Raw genomic sequence first — 11,917 nt, 5'->3', positions numbered from 1 at the left:
AGTCTTTCAACTCGGTCAGAGTCAGCCACAGGTGACGATCCAGCACCACAAGATTACCCATATTGCGGCCGATCGCTCGAGCTGTCACCTTCGTCGCTCTGAAGGCCAGATCTGTGGCGCGTCGGAGCTCTTTGAAGACTTCAGGGTCCGGGCCATCTTCATCCAGGGACTGAAGGAGCTTGGCCTGATACACCTGAAGTATCGCCATCACATGCAGTGTTGAAGCTGCCTGGCCCGCCGCTGAAAAAGCCTTGCCAGCGAAGTTTGCGGTGGCTCGGCAAGGTTTAGATGGGAGAGACGCGTGGTTTCGCACCCTCCAGTTTGCCACGGCTGCAGGACAGAGGTGGGCAGCGACGGCTTCCTCCACAGGGGGGAGTTTAACATACCCCGCTCGGTCAGCGCCGTCCACAGACGACAGAAGGGAGGATCCCGGATTGTGCACTCGACTGGTGAGCGGCGCGTTCCACGACTTCGCTATCTCGTCGTGCACCTCCGGGAAAAAGGGGCCGGGCCTCCACGGGGTGTCCTTTCGGCCGCGATCCGACTGGAGGAACCACTCGTCCAGACGGCTTCTGGCCGGCTCGGTAGGAGGCGCCCACTCCAGACCGAGCTCATCAACTGCCTTGGTCAGGACGCACAATTCGTGGCCATCAGAGGGTTCGATTGGCTCTACGCAGGAGAGGCAATCGCGAGAGGTCATCTTTTGTCCGTCCGAAGCTCACCGGAACACAGCAGGAGAAGAGAAGGCATGTCCGCTGCAGCGTGTAGATCACGGTGAGTAGTATATTTCTTTGATAGGCTTGTTGCTGAAGGAAAAAATTCTGAACGGATGACGTACATGCACTGCCTTATATAGAGTGGGATCCCGCTCATATTTCGCGCGCTTGAACGTCATTGGCCAGTTTTACTGGTGTGATTCAATAAGGCTTCAGTAGTATTCGAGGAAAAGGTATTTCCCATAGCGATGTAGAATGACCGAATTGAAGGGGAACTATAAATAGTAGCGGCAGTAAATCCTTATCCAATTATTTGTGAATTAAAGTATGCTGAAGTGTTGCTAGTATGTGCTGCATGTGTATTTGTGTGTGTGAGTGTGATCTCTCTCTGTGTGTGTGTGTGTGTGTGTGTGTGTGTGTGTGTGTGTGTGTGAGAGAGTGTTTGTGTGACATACATGCACAAGTTCCTCCTATCCTAAGAGTTAATTAATAGTTAATTAGAGCCACATTATTTAGAAACTGGCAGCATCTGTGTCAGGGTGTGTCTCTGAACATACTTTAAAAAACCTGAACATTTCTGTTTTGAAAATCCTTTTTTTGATTGATCGTAGGAAATATTCTAACATTTTGAGATACTGTGTTTTTGACTTTCATGAGTTGTAAGCTCTAATCATCAAAATTAAAAAAAAAAAAAAAATTAAAAAAAACCTTTTGAAATGTTTTACTTTACATGTAATGGATCTAGAATTTATGAAATTTTCACTTTTTGAAACAAGTTACAAGAAAAAAGAAGAAGAAAAATAACTTTTTCACGATATTCTAATCTTTTTGCAACCTGGTCTCATAAAAATACGTACTTCTGCGCACTTTTTGTGCGACACCGTTTTACGTACCTTACTGCACGTTTCGCCGCAGTTTCAAATAGAAATGTCCACTGAGTGGCACTAAAACACAGGTTCAATATGTGAACCCTGGCACGTTTTTATTACGTAGATATTGGTACGTATTGCTGTTTTTTTTATTACGTTGCTTCAGATACGTATTGCGGCGGTTCAGAATTCAAATATCCGGGGACTGTCGCTAAAGGTTAACGCTCTATCGTGTTGGAAATATGCCCTATACCAAATCCAGCCCTAAACCTACCCGATAGTGTTAACAAATGCAAAGCTGATATAAAAAAGATGCAACTGTGCCATTTGAACTTCCTTTTACGCAGATTTTAACTGCTTTGTCGAACCGTAGTTACACGGGATTCGAACCTGTGTAACTCCGTACTCTGTGAGCTACCGAACAAACTTGTTATCTATGAAAACCATAGACTGTAAAAAAGATGGACGACGCATCTCCGCTTCCTTCCATTATAGAAAAGTGAAGCGAATACATCTCAGTATGGCCGCTGCTATCTTGAGTAAATGATGTCATTTGGAGCCCGAGTCTGCGCAGTAGAGATTCGTTTGGAGCCCGAGTCTGCGCAGTAGAGTCCTGAGGTGGAGCCACGGAATCAATCTCCCGCCCAAACTCCCACAGACCCAATCAACCATAACGACACGCCCCGTTTTTATAGCATCAAATTACTAGCTAAAATCAAACGTATCACAAAAATGAACAATTGAACATATATCAGCGTGATAACAACTACCTTAAATGACCAAAACCATATTTCGGAAAATTGTATTGGAAGTGTAATAAATTTTTTATTTTGACTGAAGTCCCATTCGTTTACATGGAGAGGGCGGAGTTTATGACCTGTACTGCAGCCAGCCACCAGGGGGCGATCAAACAGCCCGCAGCTTCACTTTTAAGGACGAGTGAGACACACCCGATGAAAACCCATAGATAAGAAGTTGGATGTGTGCGATGCTAATGTTCAAAAGCATCAGTTTTCAAATCTCCAAGCATATTAATATTGTTTTGAAGTCATAGCATGATATTGTTCGAGTAATTGTGCGAAAATTACGCTTTATTAATCGCAACTCTGTAAATTTGTGTGAAAGTGTTCATTTATTTTGGAAACTGCAGTGATATGTACTTATTGGTACGTATTTCATGTCACGCTAAAAAGTGCAGCCAGGTACGTAAATGCCATGAGACCAGGTAGTCTTTTTGAGATGCACCTGTATATCTACTAACTCTTATTAGAGTGTTAGTAGACTGGTAGGCTTACTACCAGTATTGTTATTCTAATCCTACCAGTACTGGTAGGGTTAGAATAAGTTGACATGCCCTTGCAAAGTTACTTATAGTCAGTAGAATGTCTTTTGGGACACCATCACAATAAAGAGTTCACTGATATTAAGCAGACAGTCTACTAATACTCTAATGAGAGTTAGTGGACATGGTGCAAAGTTACTTATTGTCAACAGAATGCTCAAAAGGGAACATAAAAATAAAGTGTTACTGAAGGAACTCAAAAGCTTGCCGTTTGGCAGGGTTAGGTGAATGCAGACACCACCTAGAAGACTCTGCAACCACGGGGTAGCCGTCAGAGAGGGAGATGGCAGCGGGATCGCTGGACAGACAATGTGTCAGACAAACAGACTAGACAAGGTGCAGACAAGGTAAAGGTAAGTAGTCATTTGTAGACTGAAAGAGCAATGCTGACAGGTAACTGATATATGACAGAGAAAATAAGAAATTAAACCCGGCTCATTATAGTTAGATAAAAACATGTCAATATATAAATATAAATAATATAAATATAAAAGCAAATCACCATTACATTGAGTACAAAAAAAGTGAAAGTTTGTGAAATGAACAGTTAAGTACACCTAACATTTACAGCTATTTTGAAAACCAAGAAACAAAACATTTTTTTTTTTTTTAAACAGCAAAATTTGAAATAAAATATACAACTTTAAACTTAAAACACTGACATTGTGTCTTTTTCTCTCATTGTTGATCATGTTTGTGATTCCATCCACCGAATCATACTGAGTGCCGTCTGTTTCTCTTACCAGCATCCTGATCTTGATTCAGTAAAGGATTCATTGCAAGTGATTCTGCTGAGTTCTGATTGTGGTTTGATTCATTGGCTGGAGTTTCATCAGATCCTGCAGCATTCTGGGTTTGAGACAAGACATTTTATTTTTTAAATGTATTTTCAACAATTTCTACAGTAGTGTTTCTCAGTCCTAGAGTGTCTAGCACTGCACACGCAGGAAGTCTCCCTTATCTAATACACCTCATTTATAACTCATTAGTAGAGAACTACACAACAAGAGGTCAGGAGTTGAATCCCAAATTATGCACTATGCACAATGTATTCTATCTACCTGGTGTATGATATTTAGAAGGGTATAGTATCATCTCATGCCATATAAAACACTGAACATTTTGGTACATATGTCTACCGACATGTCACATCTAGTTTTATTACATTTAGCCCTTGCTGGTACATGACCTGACACAAAATTCTTGGGGTTTGACATTCATAAACTTTACACTCACTTTACCACATACATCCCTCATCAGAGCTGTAAAAGCATAAACTGTACTTTTATTTACTCAATAAAAAGTACATAATACGTAGTTGTTATACATTTCAAATGTAACTGAGTTAAAGTACAAGTATATTGTTTCAATAAAACTTGAGCATTCTTCATAACAATACTTTAATGACCAAGTAATTCATTTCCATCTCTGCCACTATATTAATAGAGTATATTACCGTATTGACCCGAATATAAGACGATGTTTTTTTCTTGGAAATGCATCTGAAAAAACGCGGTCGTCTTATATTCAGGGTCTAGACTTTGACATGTCAGTAACACACCCACAACAATAGGTGGCGCCAAAAACGCATAAAACGAGTGTGCCATGAAATATGTAATGTAATGAGTGCTGTAAAGATCGCAGTGAAAACAAAAGAAAAAGAAAAGCTTACAGCGGCACGAATCGTGACTGTCATGTTAGCCTGATGGGACCAAACTTCCTCTGTAAGTGACTTTAAAACATAAGACAGTACCCAGATTTGAAGACTATAATAAGATTTCACTTCTACTGTTAATAAAATTTTGGTAGGCTACTATGAGATTGGTAGCCTAAATGTTATATAATTCAGATGGGCTACCTGTTATTTTTATGGTATATCAAAAAGTGTATATTTTTCAATGTTATTGTTTGGTACATTTTACCAGTATTTACCATACTTTCAAAACAAAAATTAAAATAGGAAAAATATGCAATATGAAAATAATTTAAGAAAAAAATGTTTTACAGAGAGAAAACAACAACAACAACAACAAAAAACAAGATTTGGTTTTCAAAAAGCCTTTTTCCAAAAGGTACATCTGGAAAAGGGGGTCGTCTTATAATCAGGGTCATTCTTATATTCGGGACAATACGGTAATAGACTCTGGTTTGTGGAATCAGTTCATCGCAGTGAAAAATATTGATGCTGTGTTTACAATAATGTGTCAGTATAAAAACTCCTGTCATATGGGCCAGAAAAACATGATGATAAAATGACTGAGTGCATCTTCGATATGAAGAGAAACTCTTCCTGATATTGCAGGTCACTTTATTAATTATGATACTAACCTGACATGGCAGACATGTTTTGATCCCTGTGAGATCAAAGACAGTGAAGGAAAAAACGGGATTATTCAGAAGCTGCTCGTATTAAACTAAACATATGTAGAATTGATTATTCCTGGATTTACCAACAACAACAACTACAACAAAACATTAGTTGACCCACATCTTACATTTAGTCATTTAGCAGACGTTTTTATCCAAAGCGACTTACAGCGACTAGTTTAGCTTGGCAGTAAATTAAATGTATGTATTTATGAATGAGGGGAGTTAAAAGATTCCTTGTCCTGTGGCTCACTCTAGTGGACTGCAATTGTCCTGAAGAGGGGACATTTTTGCTCAGACAGTGTAATCTACAGGAAATTGTAGATTTTTGAAAATTATTGATATGAAAAAGTATAATCAGTCGGAAAATATATAGCATCAAACTACACATCAGGGCCCAGGTCTCTGCCGAGTTTGGTGCCTGTACCATTAAATAGTGTCAGTAGTTTTAGTCTCAGAAGAGCAATAAGTTTAAATAGTATAACAGTATGTTGGCTTTCTCAAACCAGCATAATAATACTCACTGGATGCAAATAATCCTAATATCAGCACAAACATGGTAAAGACACTTTCAAGAGGAAAGACAGTGCATCTCATATCTCCAATGGTACGATCACCATTAACTGAAAAAGAAGAGTGGGTACAATTATTTAAATATTATAGCAGTTTTATTATCTGTCACTCAATAAAGATTTGAAATTAAATATAAATGATTATTACTAATCTTATAATGTATATAGCCCAGTAAAACTATGGATAATGGAAATATCTTCGCTCAGACTAATGATATAAATATTGCATTTTAAAGTGTTGTGTTCGCTCACCTGTTTTCAGTATTAGTTCTGTCATCAGTGCAACAGAGTTCAGTAAAACAACACCAACTGATCCAAACAGATACACAGGAACAAAACGACGAAAAACTGTAATGCAAGTTTAAACATTTCATATTAAGCTAAAGCAAAATTAATAAATCTGTGAAAACAAAGAAAAAAATACTGTAAAATGGAAAATAAATGTGTAGATACCAACTACAATAAGCAGTGTAATAAATATGTTATTACAGACACACTCAAACCTAGCTTCAACCCTAATTAAACACATCTGAACAAACTAATTAAGGTCTTCAGACTCACCACAAACTATGTTTACATTTAACCATTTAGCAGACACTTTTTTCGAAAGCTAATTACAAATGAGGGCAATAGAAAAACAAATTAAACTAATATATCCGTGTTGTGATAAGTCCCATTTAGTCTAACACAATGTACTGAATATATATTTTTTCTTTTTTTAATAAACAGAAAAAAAATTGACAATAGAAAGTGCTAGTATTAATGGGTCATGTGCTGACAGATATACTTCTTTAGGCATTTCTCAAAAATGGGGAAAGACTCAGCTGCTCAGGTTGAGTTAGGCAGGTCATTCCACCAGCAGGGAAGAGTCAAGGTAAAGGTCTGTGAAAGTGATTTAGTGCCTCTTTGGGATGGCACCACAACTGGCCAGTCACTTGTAGGATTTGGCCAAAACCACAAGCAAATCTGTCTTGGCAAGGTTCAGCTGAAGGGAATGGTCCATCGTCCAGCAGGAAATGTCTGTCTGGATCATTCGGCTGGAATGAGAGGTAGAGTTGGGCGTTATCAGCATAGCAGTGATAGGAAAAAGTATCTGTCTAAATTACAGATCCTAGAGATGACAAAGAGATGGAGAAGAGAAGTGGTCCAGGCACTGAGCCCTGGGACACCCCAGTAGATAGATGTTGCAGCTTTGACACCTCACCCTTCCAAGACACTCTGAAGGACCTACTTGGGAGGTAAGACTCAAACCACAGGAGTGTGGTTCCCGTGATGCCCTTTGTCTTGATGGTTGACAAGAGGATCTGATGGTTGACTGTATCAAAAGCAGCGGACAGGTCCAGCAAGATAAGTACTGATGATTTGGAAGCTGCTTTTGCCAGTCTCATAACTTGTCAAGTCAAGTCACCTTTATATATAGAGAGAGAGAGAGAGAGCAGCTTTATATAATACAGATTGTGTCAAAGCAGATTTACAGTGTTAAGCAGAAAATAGTGTGTTGATAATGTAGGATGGATGATAAAAAAGTAATTTTTTTTCTTAAAGTCAGTTCATTGTTGACTCTGTGATGTCACCATCCAGCTCAGTTCACTTCGAATAGTGTCTGTGCAATCAAGCCGACAATATTGTCAGAGATTAAATGTCCCCAACTAAGCAAGCCAAAAGCGACAGTGGCAAGAAACCACAACTTCCTTGGTTGACAGAAATGGAGAGATAAAAAAAAAAAAAAAAAAAAAAATCAGAAGAAATCAGAGATTTGGTTGAACACGGATTGCTCAAATGTTTTTGCGATAAACGAAAAAAGGGAATACCGGTCTAAAGTTTTCTGAAAGTGCTAGGTTGGGTTTCTTAAGCAGTGGGGTTACCCAAGCCTGTTTAAATGCTGTAGGAAAGGTTCCAGCATGAAACGATGTGTTAATGATGTGAGTTTGCACAAGTACAACTGAAGAAGAAATAGCATGAAGGAAATTAGTGGGGATAGGATCAACTGGACAGGTAGTAGGGTGATTGGAAAGGATGACTCTAGAGACAGCCTCCAAGAGCAAAGAGAAAGAGAAAAGGGTGTGTGTTTGCTGTTAGTTGTTGGTTTGTGGTGTGGAAACTTGGTCGCTGATGGTAGCCGTTTTATTTATGAAGAACGTGGTCATCAGCTGCTAGATTTGATAAAGGGTGGGGAGGACAAAGGAGAAAGGAAAACGTTTTAAAAAGCATTAAAAAAATCTGAAGAATTGTTAATTTTGTTGTGACAGTAGGTCATTTTAGCAGTGGATACATTAGTAAGAGAAGAAATGCCAAAAGGTAACATATAGAGGAGTGTTACTTGTGTCAGGAGCAAGGTTGATGTTTAAAGTGAGTGTTGAATGAATGTTGTGACTGGCCTAAAACAAACTTACTATGACAGTGTGGCCAGATTTACTACTACATGCTCACACCAGTAGCTTAATTCTCTGCACAGAGCATCATACCATAATTTACTGGTGTTACAACTTCTCATACCAAACAAATTGCCAAAACTGATTTACCACTAAATGGTAATTTACCGGCTATGTGTCAAAGGAGCTGTTAACTGTAAACCTACAGTATCCCTCACATTTTTAACTGGTTAATTGAAATGTTGTTGTTTTTTTGTTTGTTTTTTTAAGGAACATTTTCTACATAGTGAAATCGCATTCACCGTTATTCACACTGTATAGCTGAGCCTGGTTAGCTTCTTTTTTTTTTTTTTTTATAAATTGTGATTATACTGATCTTTATACTGTGGCTCATATTTTTATTTCTTTTTATTTCTTTTTTTAAGAAAGTTAGTTAGTGTTAGTTTCAGAGAAAATAGAAAGGTTAGTTGCCTGGTAGTTTAGTGGGGGGTTTTTTTATGTTTAGGTGTGGTTAAGGGTTGTAAAATATATATATGAAATTGCAGAAATATAACTATATAAATATGTTTATGATAATTTTTATTTATTTTTTTATTTTTTTATTTTACATTTCTATAGCTGTAAAAAATGTAATAATGTTTACTTTTAGGTGTTGTCCAGCATGTTTCAGCATCTATTCTTAAGTAAATATTTTACGAATACCTATGTATAAACAATGGGACCATGTAATACCACCATGGAGACCATGGTTTAATGCCACCAATGAAGTAGGAACATATGAGATGATTAAAGTAGATGATCGATACTATACCCTGAGCAATATATCTATAATAATCCTCATCTGTAAACTTCATAATCGCCCAAAGTATCTGTAGAAACCCCATCACATAAGCCCATCCGATAGGATCTGTAAACAGAAAAGAATAAAATAAAGCATTACATTCTCCATTACATTTACAATAAATAAAAAACCTGTTGAAACAGTGTGAGGAGAGCGAGGACTATGGCACATGACATAAACTTACTTTTTCTAGATTAATGATGTGTTATTCCAAACATTATTTAAAAAAGAGAAAAAAAGAAACAACTCTACCTAATTCTTTTTCTATTGCCATCCTGTAAAGTCCAATCATTACTGAATTAATCAATAAAATGAAGATTAACCAAACTGTTCTCATGACCGACTCTGTACCTGAAAAAGAAGCAAATGACAAGAACAAAACATGCAGAAGCATCCAAAGATAATATTTCCTCCCATCTTATATTTTTTTCTGGTCAGATTGTATTTGAATAACTGGGCCCTGCTGGAGATTAGACTCAAACCACCAGAGAGATATAGTTATAAATCAGTGAAGACTGTTATTGACAGATTTATTCATTATTATTATTGATTCATCCATCCAATCACTGAAGAAGTTATTTAAAAAAAAAAAAAAAAGTGTTACTGTGAATGAGACAGATTACGGTAACCCAACACTGCTTATCACATACAATATAGCAAAGATATTGATGCAGAGATCAGATAATAATTCATCAAATACTTACAGCCAACCCTTCGACATCTAGTAAACCATCTGTCATTCGTCAGCATTAGTAACACTGGTAAAATTACAATAATGATGAATCCTAGAAACAGGAAAGTAAATATGTAGATGCTGGATACTATAGTATGACATCAACAGCTTTACAGCAGGTTACAGTACATCATAAAGGAGCAGTAAATGTGTTAACCATTTTATTGATAATTCTGAACTACCAAAAAACGAAAACAAAACACAAACCAAGGCTATAACCATGTCTTGAATATTAATCATGCAAGCCTGACTCAAATCATTGTAAACGTGAACCTTCTCTGGCAGATCCAAATATGAGGAACAGGAGGATGAATTGTAATGCTGGCAGAATATCAAAGATCATATCGGCCACAATGTCAAATAAATTAATTATCCATCCGCTCCTCTTTCCAATCCCTGCAATTAAAACTATGAAAAACATGAATTAATATTGATAAAAACATAGTAATAATAAGAGAAATTAAGTAATTTTAGTAACCTCTTTAAAGCTGCAGTACATAACTTTTATCCCTCCAGCCGTTGAGGCGTAACTGTGAGTTGCATTTCAGTCAGTCATGTTTGATGTTATGTAGACACTGACATTAGGGGTCTCACTTAGGAGCCCCAATCACCTGGGAATCACTGGAATTTGCATGCCAGGCCACTCCTTGTACATACAGGTACAGTATCTCACAAAAGTGAGTACACCCCTCACATTTCGGCAATCAATTTAGTCTATCTTTTCAAGGGACAATACTATAGAAATGAAACTTGGATATATTTTAGAGTAGTCAATGTGCAACTTATATAGCAGTAAATATTTACTGTCCTCTGAAAATAACTCAACATACAGCCATTATTGTCAAAAAAAACTGGCAACAAAACTGAGTACACCCTAAGTGATAACAGCTATACATCGTTTAACCATGCAAAGCCACATGTCCTATTCATCATGTTCATGTTTTTGTCTGCTTGACAGGACCATACAAATTTGTGTATCTTGTTTTAGAGCAGTTAAAATTTGGTTCTTTGAGTACAATTCTCTCATACTGACCACTGGATGTTCAACATGGTACCTCATGACAAAGAACTCTGTGAGGATTTGAGAATTAGAATTGTTGCTCTCCACAAAGATGGCCCAGGCTATAAGAAGTTATTTAACAGCCTGGAACTGAGTTACAGTACAGTGGCCAGTGGCATACAGACGTTTTCCAAGACGGGTTTCACTCGGAACAGGCCTTGCAAGGGTCGATCAAAGATGTTGAGTCTTTGTGCTGTGCGTCAGATGCAGAAGCTGGCTTCAAAACACAGACACATGAGTGCTGCCAGCATTGCTTTAGAGCAGTGGTCTCAAACTCGCGGCCCGGGGGCCAATTGAGGCCCACGGGATGATATTTTGTGGCCCCCCTACTTGACATCAAAGTTTAGTGTTAGTGCGGCCCGCACGTTGTTCTCAAACGCACCTTTTTGCTGAGTCTTGCCGCGCTTTTATTTATTTATTTTTTTTATCACTTACAGTGTTTCCCCTACCATTATTTTAGGGGCGGCCCGCCCAGCACCCGCCCCCTTGAAGGTCAAGTTAATTTTATTTTCTCTATAGCGCCAGACCACAAAAGAAGTAATTCAATGTTACCTTCCCTATAGAACAGGTGTATACCTTGTTCTTTTATTAAACAAACTAAATAGCCTGTTATTTATCTTATTTACACGACGGCGTGTCATTTCTGTCTCTACGTTACATAGTCGCGCTCTCTGTATCGCGCACACAGAAGTGAGCACACTCCCACTCCTATTTGTAAATATTAAACCGCAAAACGTCTATTTAAATATGAGTTCTGCGTGTCTCTGAGTTAATGTATGGCGCAGACGCGCGGGTTTGTTTACTCATACAGGAGCGCGACGCTTGCGTTGATATTAACGTCTGTCGTCTCACTAAATGAGGACATAAATACATGAACAACATCTCCGAACTGCTCTGAGAGTCACTTCATGAGCATTTGACCGTTTCATTTGAGAAAAATTATCCTCATATCATATACACAGAAATGTAAAGGTATTCACAGCAACCCGTCAAAATAAAAGTTCGGTTTTACTTGAAGACATTGGGCAGAACGTAATAGGCTACT

General features: G+C 38.0%; 1 protein-coding gene across 6 annotated transcripts in view; it reads right to left on the bottom strand.

Annotated features, from left to right (window-relative positions):
• Positions 1-1,070: 1,070 nt before the first annotated feature.
• LOC131537982 (uncharacterized) overlaps positions 1,071-11,917 on the bottom strand; it is a 34,151-nt gene continuing 23,304 nt past the window's right edge. For 2 of the 6 annotated variants that reach the window (XM_058771746.1, XM_058771750.1), the window contains exons 9-17: positions 10,086-10,220; positions 9,784-9,864; positions 9,332-9,430; positions 7,098-9,145; positions 6,119-6,903; positions 5,819-5,917; positions 5,256-5,281; positions 3,671-3,776; positions 1,071-3,254 (exon numbers count right to left, since the gene is read on the bottom strand). In XM_058771746.1, coding sequence (XP_058627729.1) covers positions 8,931-9,145; positions 9,332-9,430; positions 9,784-9,864; positions 10,086-10,220 — 530 coding nt within the window. In that variant the 3' untranslated portion in view covers positions 1,071-3,254; positions 3,671-3,776; positions 5,256-5,281; ... (1 more) ...; positions 6,119-6,903; positions 7,098-8,930. The remainder of the gene's footprint in view (positions 3,255-3,670; positions 3,777-5,255; positions 5,282-5,818; positions 5,918-6,118; positions 6,904-7,097; positions 9,146-9,331; positions 9,431-9,783; positions 9,865-10,085; positions 10,221-11,917) is intronic. The other 4 variants (XM_058771751.1, XM_058771747.1, XM_058771748.1 and 1 more) reach the window with 4 other exon arrangements.

Source organism: Onychostoma macrolepis, chromosome 03 (genome assembly GCF_012432095.1).
Source record: "Onychostoma macrolepis isolate SWU-2019 chromosome 03, ASM1243209v1, whole genome shotgun sequence".
NCBI lineage: Eukaryota > Metazoa > Chordata > Actinopteri > Cypriniformes > Cyprinidae > Onychostoma > Onychostoma macrolepis.
This window is presented reverse-complemented; position numbering and strand designations above follow the sequence as displayed.